The 18,113-nt window shown below is 39.6% G+C and overlaps 1 protein-coding gene across 4 annotated transcripts in view; it reads left to right on the forward strand.

Annotated features, from left to right (window-relative positions):
• Positions 1-18,113, forward strand: part of SPECC1L (sperm antigen with calponin homology and coiled-coil domains 1 like) — a 108,547-nt gene that overhangs the window by 14,940 nt on the left and 75,494 nt on the right. For 2 of the 4 annotated variants that reach the window (XM_058431331.1, XM_032139430.2), the window contains exons 3-7: positions 1,932-3,562; positions 4,866-5,073; positions 10,158-10,231; positions 11,569-11,744; positions 16,273-16,436. In XM_058431331.1, the coding sequence (XP_058287314.1) occupies positions 1,932-3,562; positions 4,866-5,073; positions 10,158-10,231; positions 11,569-11,744; positions 16,273-16,436 (2,253 nt within the window). The remainder of the gene's footprint in view (positions 1-1,931; positions 3,563-4,865; positions 5,074-10,157; positions 10,232-11,568; positions 11,745-16,272; positions 16,437-18,113) is intronic. The other 2 variants (XM_032139428.2, XM_058431332.1) reach the window with 2 other exon arrangements.

Genomic DNA, 18,113 nt, shown 5'->3' on the forward strand with positions numbered 1-18,113 from the left:
AGGAAGGAGAAGAATGAGAGCGAAGCAAAGGAGAAGCCCCTTACCATCGGATATCATGAGAACTCACTATCATGAGAACAGCACGAGAGTAACTGCTCCCATGATTAAATTACCTCCCAACAGGTCCCTCCTGAAACACATAGGGATTATGGGAACTACAGTTCAAGATGAGATTTGGGTGGAGACACAGCCAAACCATATCAGTATCCTCTAGATTAATTTTAATAAAATGTACTTTTCCTTACATTTCTTTCCCACTCAGGATCATTTATTGACTTAGTGTGACTCACTGGATTCTGCCTATCTTTTGAGACTCTGTATGAACATTCCCAAGCAGCTTCTGTTAACTGTGTGACTGTACTTTTCCTTTCTATGTGCCATGTTCACTTCTGCTTCCTTTCCTTGTCTGTCTTCTTGCCAGCCTGAATTCTGCATCCTCCTATACACCTGTTCTGTTAGTGGCTATCTCCCTCTATCTGTGGAGATCATTTGCTCCCTGTTTACCTCTACATCCTGGATCCCACCACCTAATGAACCAGCAGGGTCTTTAAAAATACTTACTGATTAGATGTGGATCTTATTTTTTAACATAAAAATTCATTATTTCTTAAGTATTTACAGGTATTTAAACATATTCCTGGCCAGGTGCGGTGGCTCACGCCTGTAATCCCAGCACGTTGGAAGACTGACGCGGGCAGATCATTTGAGGTCAGGAGTTTTGAGACCAGCCTGGCCAACATGGTGAAACCCTGTCTCTACTAAAAATACAAAAAAATTAGCCAGGCATGGTGGCAAGCACCTGTAATCCCAGCTACTTGGGAGGTCGAGGAAGGAGAATCGCTTGAACTTGGGAGGCAGAGGTTGCAGTGAGCCAAAATCGCTCCACTGCACTACAGCCTGGGTGATGGTCTAGAGAGACTCCATCTCAAAAAAAACCGAAAAGAAAACAAACAAAAAAACTTCCTGTTCTTTTTGTATTAAACAAATGATTATGTCAATTTTCACAGGTTTAAAATTTTAGTAGTTATCATGTGATTCACGTAGATTTGATTGACACATCATCATTATTTAACATTAGTGCTTCGTTGTTTTTTACGTTTAGAGAGACAGTATAACATACTGGTTAAGGTGCAAAATCTGGAACCAGACTGCCTGGGTTTCAATTTTGGCTCATCTATTTATTACCTGTGACATGTTGGCAAATTATTTAACATCTGTGTCTGAGTTTCTTCATCTGTAAAACAAGGTGATAATAGCACCTACCTCAAATGTTTAATGAGGCTTATATAAGTTAATGTATGTGAAGTGTTAATGTATTTGTATAACCAAGTGCTAGTTATGTGTTAGCTATTGGTATAATTGTTACTATTTATGTGGCATTTTGTGGTGTTAAAACTTTTTTGCATTTACTTTGGTCAGAGTAAAATTTTTGTGTTTCTTGTAGGTAGCTTAGATTTTTGTTTGCCCAGAGACTGCTTTTCCCTTCTTGCCCACCTATGATCTCCCTTCACTATCTGTGTACAGTTAGTTTACCACCAACTGGCTAATCCTGGAGTCATCTTCGCCTGTCTTGCCTCTGGCCACCTGGTTAAAACCCTGCTTCTGGATTCAAGTTAATGTATATCATTTAAATGACAGCTTTATAGAGATATAATTCACATTCCATAAAATTTACTCTTTTAAAAATGTGTAAAAACGTGTAAAACAAAGTGTATAACTTATTTCTCCTTGATAATTAAAAGATGAATGATCTTCTGGTTTTGAAGAAGTTGAACTTTAAAGTAACAGACTCTAAGGCAAGATTATTGTAGATCTAAATCATTGTGTAGATCCTGGATTTCATCTCATTACACCTGGGGCAGGAACTGTGTATTCTATGTAGCCTTTTATTGCTGACATTTTTGCCTTACATTTTTGTATTAAACACACAGGCACAGCTTCTTCAACCAAGCGGAGCACTTCTACAGGTAATAAAGAATCCAGTTCTACTAGAGAAAGATTACGTGAACGTACCCGATTAAACCAGAGCAAAAAACTACCTTCTGCAGGTCAGGGAGCTAATGACGTGGCATTGGCCAAACGTTCCCGCAGTCGAACTGCTACAGAATGTGACGTTCGTATGAGCAAGTCTAAGTCAGACAATCAGATCAGTGACAGAGCTGCTTTGGAGGCCAAAGTGAAGGATCTTCTCACACTGGCAAAAACCAAAGACGTAGAAATTTTACATTTGAGAAATGAACTGCGAGACATGCGTGCCCAGCTGGGCATTAATGAGGATCATTCTGAGGGTGATGAAAAATCTGAGAAGGAAACTATTATGGCTCACCAGCTGACTGATGTGGAGTCCACTTTATTGCAGTTGCAGGAACAGAACACTGCCATCCGTGAAGAACTCAACCAGCTGAAAAATGAAAACAGAATGTTAAAGGACAGGTTGAATGCATTGGGCTTTTCCCTAGAGCAGAGGTTAGACAATTCTGAAAAACTGTTTGGCTATCAGTCCCTGAGCCCAGAAATCACCGCTGGTAACCAGAGCGATGGAGGAGGAACTCTGACTTCTTCAGTGGAAGGCTCTGCCCCTGGCTCAGTGGAGGATCTCTTGAGTCAGGATGAAAATACACTAATGGACCATCAGCATAGTAATTCCATGGACAATTTAGACAGCGAGTGCAGTGAGGTCTACCAGCCCCTCACATCGAGCGATGATGCGCTGGATGCACCATCCTCCTCAGAGTCGGAAGGCATCCCCAGCATAGAGCGCTCCCGGAAGGGGAGCAGTGGGAACGCCAGTGAAGTGTCCGTGGCTTGCCTGACTGAACGGATACACCAGATGGAAGAGAACCAACACAGTACAAGTGAGGAACTCCAGGCAACCCTGCAAGAGCTAGCTGATTTACAGCAGATTACCCAGGAACTGAATAGTGAAAACGAAAGGCTTGGAGAAGAGAAGGTTATTCTGATGGAGTCTTTATGTCAGCAGAGCGATAAGTTGGAACACTTTAGTCGACAGATTGAATACTTCCGCTCTCTTCTAGATGAGCATCACATTTCTTATGTCATAGATGAAGATGTAAAAAGTGGGCGCTATATGGAATTAGAGCAACGTTACATGGACCTCGCTGAGAATGCCCGTTTTGAACGGGAGCAGCTTCTTGGTGTCCAGCAGCATTTAAGCAATACTTTGAAAATGGCAGAACAAGACAATAAGGAAGCTCAAGAAATGATAGGGGCACTCAAAGAACGCAGTCACCATATGGAGCGAATTATTGAGTCTGAGCAGAAAGGAAAAGCAGCCTTGGCAGCCACGTTAGAGGAGTACAAAGCCACAGTGGCCAGTGACCAGATAGAGATGAATCGCCTGAAGGCCCAGCTGGAGAATGAAAAGCAGAAAGTGGCAGAGCTGTATTCTATCCATAACTCTGGAGACAAATCTGATATTCAGGACCTCCTGGAGAGTGTCAGGCTGGACAAAGAAAAGGCAGAGACTCTGGCTAGTAGCTTGCAGGAAGATCTGGCTCATACCCGAAATGATGCCAATCGATTACAGGATACCATTGCTAAGGTATTTAAATAGGTTAAAATGTTCCGGACAGCATTAGGCAGCTGCCATGCACAGTGTTTACTGAGAACCTGGGTCACTGGTTTGGTTGGGTGTGTTATTAGCTTTTTTTTAAAACTGAAATTTTTAAAACTTGAGAATGGTTTCCTTTTATTGGAATAGAGTGAAAAGTATTCTTAAGATAATGTCACTTTCTCTTACTTGTATTTTGTTTCTGTTTTCCTGCCTGTGAGAGGATGTGGCTGGTATTACAGCTAAAAACCAGAATTTGTCCCTAGTTCTGAGTATGCCTATGGAGCGGGTCATGAAATTTTACCTCCCCCTACCTCATCTGGAATCTGTTTTGGTGTAATATAGGTGGAGAGTCAGTATTCCAGTCTGTAGCATCAGCAGTGCATGTTTCCTCTTATCTTGCTATAGTAATAGTTTTTCAAACAGAGATCGGTTGAGAGTTAAAAAATATTTTTGACTTATAGAGGCTCCTGTTTCTCACAGGCCAGTGATTTATTGCTGGCAGGGACCTTAGCGATTATCAGTCCAGCCCCTTGTTTTACATGCATCCAGCATAATAGTGAGGACTCAGTTGGAACTGCTACCCAGGGCCGCTGGCATTCTGGCCAGGGATCTATACCTCATGTGGTTGCTGATGAACTGTTTATTTCCATGAGTTATTCTAGTTATACTAGTTATTCTAGCTTACACTTTATTTATTTGTTATTTTAGTGCAATGTTTCTAAAATAAATTTTAATATATCTTTGGCCAAAATTTAAGTAATTTAGATTTTAGGGTTTTTTTAGCGATCACTTTTAAAGTTACAGTTTAGGAGATTTGTATTATTTCTTGGCACATGTATGTTGAGAGGCTACTGTGAACTAATACTTTTGTAAAAACACTATTTGAGAATTGTTTTCCCTTTTTCAGTTTGATACTGGAACTATCACAAATATGACATCATTTTTGTTAGGACAACATGTTAATCATTAATCAAACTTACATGCTTTCAGTCCAAACTTTGGAGAAACGAAAATTTCCAAAGTTTCCTTGTAAATAATCTGGTTAAGTTCAATGATACGTCAATATAATTTCAGTCAGTGTTACAGCAACAGTATATGTTTAAGTGTATTATATAAAATCTCACCATGGAGTGCTTTTTCATGCTTTTTAACAGTTATTACACAGGTTGCTTTAGTTTATCCATAGTGCCTCATACTTAGCTCCCCTTCGAAACTGTGTGCACCTCAATTCTGGAACTTACCTTAGAACAACTCTTAACTTTTCTAAATCTGCATCATCAATTTTCTGTAGGTAGAGGATGAATACCGAGCCTTCCAAGAAGAAGCTAAGAAACAAATTGAAGATTTGAATATGACATTAGAAAAATTAAGATCAGACCTGGATGAGAAAGAAACAGAAAGGAGTGACATGAAAGAAACCATCTTTGAACTTGAAGATGAAGTAGAACAACATCGTGCTGTGAAACTTCATGACAACCTCATTATTTCTGATCTAGAAAGTAAGTGATAAGAACTTTTCATTCTTTTTTGTCCTACTCTTTTAAACATGTGGGGATAATTTGCATTTAGTAATAAAATAGGGCTGGGCACGGTGGCTCATGCCTGTAATTCCAGCACTTTGGGAGTTCAAAACCGAACCATGCCAGGCTCAGTGGCTCACACCTATAATCCCAGCACCTTGGGAGGCCAAGGCAGGCAGATCACTTGAGTTCAGGAGTTTGAGACCAGCCTGGCCAACATGGTAAAACCCCATATCTACTAAAAATACAAAAATTAGCCGGGTGTGGTGGCAGGTGCCTGTAATCCCATCTACTTGGGAGGCTGAGGTGGGAGGATCGCTTGAACCCAGAAGGTGGAGGCTGCAGTGAGCTGAGATTGTGCCAGTGCAGTCAAGCCTGGGCGACAGAGTGAGACTTTATCTCAAAACAGAAAAGAAAAAGTCACAGGTTGATCCTGTGTCCATGGTAACTGCCTGGCAATATCAGCATGATTGATGGGGATATAACCAGAGCAAGAATGGATTATTTTTTGTCAGAGAATAATGGGGTTCATAATCAATAATGGGACTCAAAAGTTATGAACCCAGTTTGCCTGATCTCTAGAATAAAAATTGAGTTATAATTTGTAATTTAAAAATAGGAAGGTCATAGTAGTAGTTCTTTTCCTTGGTAGACTTGAATGTTGCTTTTGAGTTGAAGACAGTAGATGGCAGTGTCCCTCACAGTAGGAACACTGAAGAGGAAGGAAACTGCTGTTAGAGATTCGAGAGTCGAAGAGTAATGCTGCTTTCTTGTGTGACCACAAATCGTGCTAGATGGTAGTTTTGCAAACTAGTCTTCACAACAAGAACTTAAGCACAAATTCCTTTGTTTCCAGGAAAAAAAAATAAATTCCATTTCAGAGTAAAAACGTAGTCATGATTGTAAGGATTGTAAAGTTTAAATCAAATCCCTACAGACACTTTTAGTGCACTTTATTCCATCTGAATATTTCTCCTGGCTGCCACTTTCCCTTTTATCTAAAAGGATTTATTTATTTATTTATTTATTTATAAGTGCTGACAATAATGTAGTGCCAGGGGGCAGAAAAACACCTTTTAAAGAACAGTGATTATGTGAATTCTGTGGCCATGAATGAAAAAAAGGTCAATAAAGAGAAAAAGAGCAAAGGAATGAATGCAACTTGAGAATTTATGATCAGTCTAAGATGACCAGGTAGCTTAAAATGTCACCTGAGAATCAAAATGCCAAATGTTAAAAGTGAGCTGTCCTGAGATTTGCTGTTATTTGTCTTGTGTGTATTATGTTTAACAATAAGTAGATGTGTCATGTCCTTTGTGACAAGAAAAAGAAAATTTTTAGCAAATTTCAAGAGAAATTACACTCCTAACATTTTTTGTTTGCTTGCCTGTTTTTTGCTGTTTGTTTGCTTTTTTGGGATGGAGTTTCGCTCTTGTTGCCCAGGCTGGAGTGCAATGTTACCATCTTGGCTCACTGCAACCTCTGCCGCCCGGGTTCAAGCAATTCTCCTGCTTCAGCCTTCTGTGTAGCTGGAATTACAGGCGCCCGCCACCACACCCAGCTAATTTTTTATTTTTAGTAGAGACAGGTTTTCACCACGTTGGCCAGGCTGGTCTTGAACTCCTGACCTCAGGTGATCGGCAGATATTACAGGTCTGTGCCACCACACCTGACTGCCTGTTTTGATTATGAAATATTTCTTTTTTTTACTTTTTTTTATTGTACTTTAAGTTTTAGGGTACATGTGCACAATGTGCAGGTTTGTTACATGTATCCATGTGCCATGTTGGTGTGCTGCACCCATTAACTCGTCATTTAGCATTAGGTGTAATCTCCTAATGCTAGATTATGAAATATTTCTTGCATATAAATTGATACAACGTAAATAAAAGGCATAACTCCCAGTGTTTTCAACGTTAGAAATTTTTCAGCTTCTGTCCTTACTCCTCATCTGTGTCCAAACCCTGAATTTGTCTATGTGTAAGGTCGCAAGGAACCAAGTTCCCTTGCTGATTCCAGAGCCATCCTTGCCTCCAGAGATAAGGATCAGGGCATTAGACTCGCCTCCTCAGCTTGGTGTCTGCTTTACCCAAACCAGATTAGATGGTCTGTTAGACTGTTAGTTTGCAGGTTGAGTCTGAAGTAGCTTATATATGAGACAGGCCTTAAAGTTTAATCTTTTGCTTATGAAGTCATCTACCTTTGTTGTCTCAACGCAAGACTAGCCTTTCTGTCTCTAAGAGGATAAAGATTATATCTTTTTCCTTTCCTTTACATCTTAAGCACTTAGAAAAAAGCCTGGTACAAAGTTGGTACGTATGACACATTTATCAAATTAAAGAGTAAATTTTGAACCTTTTTATTTCACAGGACCTGACTTTGTTACACAGTTTTGGGGCAGTGAATGAGAGCAAGTTAACTACTGGCTACCAGAATTGCTCCTGCCGCCAACGTTTTATCCCATTTATTTCTGAGCTTTAGAAAATACAGCATTATTATTTATTTGTAATAATTATTATTCCACATATAATTGTTATAAATATTCTAGGCTCTGTTGTTAAAGTGAATTCATGCCATTTAAAAATACCAGAACATTGGCCAGGTGCGGTGGCTCATGCTTGTAATCCTATCACTTTGGGAGGCCGAGGCGGGTGGATCATGAGGTCAGGAGTTCAAGACCAGCCTGGCCAAGATAGTGAAACCCCGTCTGTACTAAAAATACAAAAATTAGCTGGATGCGGTGGCAGGCACCTGTAATCCCATCTCCACAGGAGGCTGAGGCAGGAGAATCGCTTGAACCCAGGGGACAGAGGTTGCAGTGAGCTGAAATCACGCCACTGCACTCCAGCCTGGGCAAGAGATTGAGACTCCGTCTCAAAAAAAAAAAAAATATCAGAACATACATATACCAACATCAAATGTAAAGCATAATGGCAAAAAGATTTTAGAAGAGAAGGTTCTAGTGGAACAGGGATAAAGAAGATGATGAGCCATCTAAGAAAAAACATCAGTATACTCATACTTTAGGGTCCTGATTAAAAGCCAATAAAGTGTTAGCTAGAAGAAGAATTTTTTGATTACATGTGTCATTGCAGGCAGGTGTTCACTATGCCTGAGTTCCTGCTACTAAGTATAAGGAATGGGAGAGAATGTTATTTACCCAGAAACGCTAATGTCTATAGTTATGTTGTCCCTAATGATAAATCGTTAAGTTCTGTCAATAGGATACTTATTAAAAAAAAAAAAAAAAAAACACTAGGTAATGATTTCAGCATTGCTTTTTATTACTGCTACCATTAGCTGGCACATTTATAAATTTATTCCATTTTAAAGATACCATGTTCCAACTACTGAGTCTGTGTGGTCATCACATGACTTCTTTTCCCTTTGAAGTGTTTTTAGTCTAGCGGTCGAGACAGATGTGTCGAGATGTGGTAATATTGGCGGCAACATGGTACAAGGCTGTGTAAGACACACCTGGAACACACACAACAGGCAGGGATCTACTGGGGTGGGGCTGTGGGTAAATCAGCATAAAGGATTTGCCACCAGTTGTGTAAGTACTCCTTCTTGCCCTTAACCAAAAAGTGATTGGTTCCTGAGCTGTCAAGGTAACCAGCCGTGAGCGGTTTACTTAGTGGCAGCTATCAGCATAGCACCCTTCTAAGGCATTTATCTCTTATGCATGGATTTTAGAGTAGAACCTCCAAAGAGAAGGTGACTTCCCTTTACGTTTCTGGTTCCAGGGAGACTAGCCTGTGCTACACTTTCATACTTGTATCCTCACTCTATCTAGAATGGTACTTTGCATCTTATTGGTGCTCATTGAATGTTTTTAGAGTGAATGAAATTGTTCTAAGAAAATTCACATTGGCCGGGCGCGGTGGCTCATGCTTGTAATCCCAGCACTTTGGGAGGCCGAGGCGGGCAGATCACGAAGTCAGGAGATCGAGACCACGGTGAAACCCCGTCTCTACTAAAAAAAATACAAAAAAATTAGCCGGGCGTAGTGGCGGGCGCCTGTAGTCCCAGCTACTCAGAGAGGCTGAGGCAGGAGAATGGCGTGAACCCAGGAGGCAGAGCTTGCAGTGAGCCGAGATTGCACCACTGCACTCCAGCCTGGGCGATAGAGCGAGACTCTGTCTCAAAAAAAAAAAAAAAGAAAATTCACATTATGGGATAAATAATTCAAGGAATTCTTGATTTACTTTATAAATATATTCTTTAAGGCTGGGCACGGCGGCTCACGCCTGTAATCCCAGCACTTTGGGAGGCTGAGGCAGGCGGATCACGAGGTCAGAAAATCAGGACCATCCTGGTGAACACAGTGAAACCCTGTCTCTACTAAAAATACAAAAAAAAAAAAAAAAAAAAAAATATTAGCCAGGCATGGTGGCGGGCACCTGTAGTCCCAGCTACTGGGGAGGCTGAGGCAGGAGAATGGCATGTACCTGGGAGGCGGAGCTTGCAGTGGGCAGAGATCCTGCCACTGCACTCCAGCCTGGGAAACAGAGCGAGACTCCATCTCAAAAAAAAACAAAATAAAAAATATATTCTTTATTTTTTAAAAAGATTTTTATAGGATTAATTGAAACAGCAGCTACCCTGGGCGTTATATTTTTTACTAATTTTGATTTTACTAATTCACTTCTTTTCTGGAATGTATTCCAGTGTGTAAGGAAAGATATGCTTATATAAATACTGCAGATTAATAATACTTATGATTAAAAGTTCATATTGTAGTCACAGTCAATATTGTTTTGATTGGTTATGTACCAACAAAGTGAATTTCTAACGGTTTTACTTTTGTTTCAAAATTAAGATACTGTGAAAGGAAGTGATTTAGAAATTGTGATTTTTAACTTGATATTTTCCAAAGAAAGTAATATTGGTTATTACTTGGATTTAACATTTTTTCTGTTAAAGTTTTGTATTAAAATTTTTTATAGTCTTTGGACACGATAACTTTTTTCAAATGTCGTATTTAAGTACCCCTTTTCTTTGTATTATTACTCTGAAGATTGTTGTGAGAACAGATATTTAAACTTTGGTGATCTTTTCAGATACAGTTAAAAAACTCCAGGACCAAAAGCACGACATGGAAAGAGAAATAAAGACACTCCACAGAAGACTTCGGGTAGGATAAATCTTCATGTACTGTCTTGTTAGAAGACAGTTTTCTGAAATCTGAGGTGTAGTCATTGACCATGTTATCATTCATCTTAAGTTTTGGATACAGTGATAATACTGGCCCCACTGGGCTTTGGGCAGAAAGCAAATGCTATCATTTCAAATTGGGATTGGTGCTAGATTTTGGGTAGAAGAATGTACTGTAGGTTGAGTATCCCTAACCAGACATTCTGAAATCTAAAATATTCCAAAATTTGCAGCTCTTGGAGTGATGGCATGATACTCAAAGGAAATGCTTATTGGAGCATTTTGGATTTCGGATTTTCAGATTTGGGATGCTTAGCTGTTAAGTATAGTGCAAATATTCCAAAATCCAAAGAATCTTAAATCTGAAATGCTTTTGGATAAGTGATACTTGACCTGTAGAAATTTATGGGTAGTAATTTTAGAAAGATGGATTCGGAGAAAAAGTGTAAGAAAGGTTATTAGCTTTTGGTTATAAGGTGCCCCAAACTAGTCTGTTTGCATACAAGTTTTCTTCATTTTGTGGCTATGATCCATCTTGCCAACAGCAATGCAGCCATGCTGCCGGGAGTAGAGAGAAAGCTACTCAGTCGTTTCGGTCATACCACAGTTGCTCAGGCTGCTTTCATGGTGTAAGAAAATTGCTTTAAGGGTGTGGGGGGCGTGGGGCTCAGGCATGGCCCAGCTGTGGCTCTGATGGAGGTGAGTCCCAGGGAGACTTCCCCACCTGGCCACACCCGCATCCTCCATGACTGTGGGAAGCAACAGACCACGTAGTTCCTTACCGCCTCTTTGTATAATTTTGCCTGCCTATATTGAGTTTAGTGTTTTTCTTCTGGCTTCCTCTTCCTCTTCCTTTTCTTTTGATTTTTTTTTTTTCCTGTTAGGTTTTGATGTCAGGGTATTTATAGTTTTTCACTGTATGGTTCACATACCATTTATATACCTTCTTGTGCTTTTCAGAGGTAAAGATCCATAAATTCTGGATGATGTTTATTTTCATAAGACTTGCTTTGAAACTTGCATGAAGAAGGGAAGCTTGACATTATTATCATTAATATCTGTTGAGCACTCTGAGTACTTGATGCCTCAGTAGGCAGATCAGCTGGAAAATCTTTTCCTTATTAAGAACAAGTTCACTAATAATAGTTGCATTGCCTGTTAGAAATAGATAATAGCAATTCTCTGGGATTAAAAAAATTAATTATCATTTGGAAGCATTAGTGTGTTATAGCAATCCAATCATAAACAAATTTTATTGCTTTTAAGTAAATATTGATTGCTCTCTTTTGGAAATAAAAAGTTAGTTTTTTAATATAGGAAGAATCTGCAGAATGGCGGCAGTTTCAGGCTGATCTCCAGACTGCAGTAGTCATTGCAAATGACATTAAATCTGAAGCCCAAGAGGAGATTGGTGATCTAAAGCGCCGGTTACATGAGGCTCAAGAAAAAAATGAGAAACTCACAAAAGAATTGGAGGAAATAAAGTCACGCAAGTAAGTTTTGAGAAACCTGTTGTGTACTTATGTTTCAGTAGAGAACATTTAAATCCCAATTTTTGATGTGGTACTATGGAAAAAATGTGGAGTTTGATACTTACTGAGTTTGGATCTGATGGAAGTTACTCAGCTTTTCTGGGCCTCATTTTATGGCACATGTAAACTAGTACCGTCTATGTGGATCTTTCAGAGTTGTCAGTATCAGTGATCCACAACTCTGGAGGGAGCCAGGATGGTCTCATACATGATTCTCCTTTCCCCTAGCCCCACAGTCCAGCCCTGTTAATTTTCTTTAGATTGCAGCCTCGTGATTAAGGATGTGGACTCTGGAGACAGATATTCTTGGCTCGTGTCCAGCTCTGCCTCTTTTTTTTTTTTTTTTTTTTGAGACAGAGTCTCGCTCTGTCGCCCAGGCTGGAGTGCAGTGGCGCAATCTCAGCTCACTGCAAGCTCTGCCTCCCGGGTTCACGCCATTCTCCTGCCTCAGCCTCTCTGAGTAGCTGGGACTACAGGCGCCCGCCACCACGCCCGGCTAATTTTTTTTTTTGTATTTTTAGTAGAGACGGTTTCACCGTGGTCTCAATCTCCTGACCTCGTGATCCGCTCGCCTCGGCCTCCCAAAGTGCTGGGATAGCTCTGCCTCTTACTAGCTGTGATCTTGGTCAGGAATCTTGACTTCCCTGAGCCTCAGTTTTCTCATCTTTAAAATGACACAATACTACCTGCTTTACAGTGTTGTCATGAGGATTAAATAAGATAATGCATGCCAAGTGCTCAGGGCAATGGTCAGTATACTTTAGCTGGTATTTTTGGAGACCTAAGTAAAGAATGCAAAGTGAGTTTCTCTCTGTCACTTGCTTGAGGAATTTTCGCTTGTTTTATCTTATAATCACATGAATCTCCACAGTAGGTTTTTTTTTCCCCATGTGACATAGACATCATTGGAAACTGATGAAAATTATTCGATGAAATGACAGTTGTGACATGTGAGCTCCACAATGAGACTCCATCTAAGAGTAGAGGATAGTATTTTTGTGTTTGAGGTTATTACTAAGAATTTGATTACTCCTTAGTTTGAGTAATTATTAAGTGGGCATAGGAAGAAATTTAGAAAACTAACAGTATATCTTTAAAAAATGGTCTTATTATTGCCTTGCTCTAGTCAATGGCTCAGAGAAAAGTATTGCTAAGCATTTTTCATTGGATTCCTTAAGCAGAACATGGAATGAGACAGATTATTGTTTCTCTACTAGTATAAAAGATGTATTACATTACTTTTTTTCTTTATATTATTAAACAAATAACGTATCAGAAAGCTTTGTTCTATAGTTATCCTGAGTGAATGAAATTCTACTGTTAAAGTTTCATTCCTTTGTATCTTAAAAATTCATAAGACTTTGAGACACATGTTTTTAAAATGCTTTCTGAAAGAGGTAGCATCTTGTAGGGCAGTGGTTCTCAGAGTGAGGCCTGCAGATTCCTGGGTGTCCCTAAGGCCCTTTAAGGACTCTGCGAGATCAAACTCTCTTCCTAATACCGTCACATTGTTTGCCCTTTTCACTGTGTTGACTTCTAAACTGTTAGTGAAAAGCAAGTGTAAACTGTTGATGAACCAAGGTCTTGGCAATAAATTGCACTCATAGTCATTATACTCTTCACCACCACATACTTGCATTTTTTTTTTTAATGCGAGTTTCACTTAAAGATGTCCTTGGTAAAACAGTAAATTATTAATTTTACTAAATCCCGGTCCTTGAGTACACTCTTTAGCATTCTGTGTGACAAAATGGGAAGTACAGAAAAAGCACTTCTGCTTTATCTGCTATATTCAAGACTATACTGAAGAGTGAGGTCACGTTGAGGAAAGTGCTGTGATTAGTTTGAGCTGCTTTCTTTTTTCATGGAATGCCATTTTTTTACTTGAGAATGACAGACAAGCTGCATCATTCAGACTTTGGTATTATTTGGTGGATATTTTGTGAAAACAATTAAGACAGCCGATCACTTAAAGGAAAACAAGTGACAGTATTCGTTGCCAGTGATAAAATGTGGGCTTTGAAGTGAATGTCAGGATTTTGGAAAACTTGTTATTTACCATTGGTGAGTTTGGCAGCTTCCCATAGAGTGTCTTCTGATGAGATCATTGTGACTTAAAAAAAATGTATAATGACAGAATTTAGAAAATCTGTGTAATTCAGTGAACCAATATTTTCCTTACAGCCAGTCTGTGATGTTAAACAAGATTGACCAGTGGATTTTAATGGACAGAATAGGAAAAATTCACTTACATGGTTTCAGATTCCACATTGGAGCTAACTTTTAAGTTACTACTTGTTGCATTTTAGTGCAGTTATCAAAGAACAGCTACAGTTATCTAAAAGGGCTATTAAAATCTTCCCTTTTCCACCTGCCTTGTCTATGTAAGACTTGCTTTTTTTCATATCAAAGTAGGTTGAATACAGAAGAAATGAGAGTTTAGCTGTTTACTCTTAAGCCAGACATTAAAGAGATGATTTAAAAATGCAAAGCCCTGTTACTCTTCTAATTTTTGTTTGTTTGTTTTGGAAAACATAGTTATTTTTCATAAAAATATATTAGCCCTGTATTTATTTTTATTTTTAGATGAGTTAAATATTTTTATATATTCTTAGTTTTAATGTAATGGAAGACAGCTCTTATAAACAAAAGCTTTTTGGGGTTCTTGCTCATTTTTAGGAGTAGAAAGGGGCTCTAAGACCAAAAAGTTTGGTAATCACTGTTATAGATTCTTTATTAAAAATTCTAATCAGCCAGGCTCAGTGGCTCATGCCTGTAGTCCCAGCACTTTGGGAGGCCTAGGTGGGCGGATCACCTGAGGTCAGGAGTTTGAGACCAGCCTGACCAGCGTGGAGAAACCTGGTCTCTACTAAAAATACAAAATTAGCCGGGCATGGTGGCACATGCCTGTAATCCTGGCTACTCGGGAGGCTGAGGCAGGAGAATCACTTGAACCCGGGAGGCAGAGGTTGTGGTGAGCCGAGATGCGCCACTGCACTCCAGCCTGGGCAACAAGAGCAAAACTCTGTCTCAAAAAAAAAGAAAAGAAAGTTGTAATCATGACAGCTAAATGACCTTAAGAGCCTGTGGTACATCTTGAGGCAAAATACTGTCAGAAGGCCAAATGGCCACCAAAGACGGATTTTTCCTAAGGACTGGCTTAATTTTTATTCACATACTTGATAGTTATATGACATGTACAAACTCTGCAATTGTAATCTCATTCCAGATGAAAGAATTCTGTGTTAGGCAGCATAGTGAATTTAGAATGGGCCAGAAATGAAATGGAATTGATTTTTTCAGATGACTCAGGATGCATCACACTGAGCTTCTAGGGGACTCATGTTACTAATATGGGTCTAGGCTTTTTTTTTTTTCCTTGTAGAATTCTATTTGAAGTCTACACCACTTGCCTTGTTTTTATTTTTATTTTTTTAAAGAGTGTGGGCTAAGCATGACTTATTAGCTAGAGCCAGTATAAATTAATATTATACAGTATCATGTACTGGTGGACCTCCAGACTCCTGAGAAGGGCCTTCTCGGCAGCACAGGACCTGGAGAGTCTCAGCTCTGAGCCAGTCTACCTCCTATTTTACTGCTAATTGATTACTGATGTCCTTACCTTACACTTACTCAGATGAAAATGGAATTTGATGGTTGCTTAACTTACTTAGGATAACCTGATATGAAAATTTCAGTATCATTTCCTGGTATTTACCAAGCAAATGAGAACATTAGACCAGGTAATTTACTAAGCTCAACTGATACAATTTTTTTTTTTTTTTTTTTGAGACGGAGTCTCGCTCTGTCGCCCAGGCTGGAGTGCAGTGGCGCAATCTTGGCTCACTGCAAGCTCCGCCTCCCGGGTTCATGCCATTCTCTTGCCTCAGCCTCTCCGAGTAGCTAGGACTACAGGCGCCCGTCACTGCGCCCGTCACCACGCCCAGCTAATTTTTTGTATTTTTAGTAGAGATGGGGTTTCACTGTGGTCTCGATCTCCTGACCTCATGATCCGCCTGCCTCGGCCTCCCAAAGTCCTAGGATTACAAGCATGAGCCACCGTGCCCGGCCGATACAATTTTTTTAAACTGATAGTTTTGTGTTTTTTTTTGAGATGGAGTCTCGCTCTTTCGCCCAGGCCGGACTGCAGTGGTGCTATCTCGGCTCACTGCAAGCTCTGCCTCGTGGGTTCACGCCATTCTCCGGCCTCAGCCTCCCGAGTAGCTGAGACTACAGGTGCCCGCCACTGCACCAGCTAATTTTTTGTATTTTTAGTAGAGACGGGGTTTCACCGTGTTAGCCAAGATGGTCTCGATCTCCTGACCTCATGATCCTCCTGCCTCGGTCTCCCAAAGTGCTGGGATTACAGGCGTGAGCCACCGCGCCCAGCCATTAAACTGATAGTTTTTAATGCCTTTCAGCTGGGAGGGGAAAATGTGTATGTTCTAGTACCTATGTAAAAATGCTCTGATTTCAATATTATTTTCAGGCAAGAGGAGGAGCGAGGCCGGGTATACAATTACATGAATGCCGTTGAGAGAGATTTGGCAGCCTTAAGGCAGGGAATGGGACTGAGTAGAAGGTCCTCGACTTCCTCAGAGCCAACTCCTACAGTAAAAACCCTCATCAAATCCTTTGACAGTGCATCTCAAGGTAATTAATTTCTTCTACATTGTGCCTCCTGCATGTGGTTGTGTTTAGTTACCTTATATTCTGTGGTCTGATTTGGTATTCTTTACTGTCTTACTCTTAGTCCCATTAACTTTCATATAGTATTAATGCACTAGACTTAACAGAAGGTGATATTTAATAGAAGGTTTGAGATCTCTTCAGCTTCAGAGGTGTTAGTCTCAGACAGAAGCCTTAATCCCATGCAGAGATGTGTCTTCTCACCCTCGGTGGATCACACACATTCCTGTTACTTTAAGTATGTTTTCTATGCCTAAGAACTTCCAGATGTATAACTTTAGCTCTTCCCTTCCTCTGAACTCCTCAGCCATATCTATCCAGATGCCTACTTGACATGGACCCTCAGGTGTCTCCTGGACATCTAATGTCCAAACACCAAACTCTTGTCTGCCATCTTCAGCCTTCTCCCCATGCATCAATGGCAGCATCACTCTACCCAGTTACTTAAGCCAAAAGTCTGGGGATTTTCCTTAAATTCTTGTTCTTTCTTACCACTACATCTAGTCCGTTACTAGCAAATCCTGTTGATACAGCCTACATCATGGATATCTTTGCTTTGTCTTCTCTCCATCTCTAGCGGCACAAGCTTTAGTTCAAGCCACCGTCAACCACTAATTTCAGTAACCTCCAAATTAATCTCCCTGTTTCATCCCATGATAAAAAGATCTTTTCTTGTTTGAAATCCTTTAGTTGCTTATTATAGTTGAAACGAAATTCAGATTCCCAAATTCCTCCATGGTCTGACCCCCGCCTACTCTTTGCCTCAGTTGAATCACTCTTCCCCCACTCACTGTAGTCCTACACGGCACTTCAGGTTCTGAATCAAGCCGGGCTTTCTTTCATACAAACTCTAGAAGGCTTACTCTTCCCACTTTCAAATGACTGACTTTTTTTCATATAACTTCCTCAGCTCTGGGAAAGGAAAAGGGATGTGGTTTTTTCAAACAGTTAATTGTAATATGTCCTGAAGCTCAAATTTTTATCTAGAAATTCTTTTAATTTTATTAACAGGCTACTAGAATCTGTATTCTGTGATTATACACAAATGAGTTTTCATTGACTTTAAAAGTAGAGCAAAAGTCACATGTATACTCCTACACACTGTTGGTGTAGACTTTCTGGAGGACTGTTAGGCAACACCTTCCAGTTTAAAATGCCATATTCATAGACTCTGAAGTTGTTATACTTAGTACTGGCACAAGTATTATGCATAAAGATGGTATTATGTATGAAAAACTGTATATATGTATGTATACATATGTATACATATACAGTTTTCAGTATAGCATTGTTTGGAAAAATGGAACACCTAGAAATTGCTTAAATGCCTACTGAAAGAATTAAGACAGTTATGACCAATTAATACAGTAAAATACTATGCATATTTTAATAAAAATGACATAGATCTCAAAGTACTGATGTTAAAACATGTCTGTGATCCTTTATTCCAGTGTGCCACCTGAGCAGTCGCTCTGTGTGCTGCAATCCTTTATAGTAAGTTGCAGGCCAGTACATATATATATATACACACACACACACACACACACACACACACACACACACACACATAAAAATATATCTATATATAAAATGTATATATCTATATATAAAAATATATATGTATATATCTATATATAAAAA

Source organism: Hylobates moloch, unplaced genomic scaffold (genome assembly GCF_009828535.3).
Source record: "Hylobates moloch isolate HMO894 unplaced genomic scaffold, HMol_V3 SCAFFOLD_19, whole genome shotgun sequence".
In the NCBI taxonomy this organism is placed as follows: domain Eukaryota; kingdom Metazoa; phylum Chordata; class Mammalia; order Primates; family Hylobatidae; genus Hylobates; species Hylobates moloch.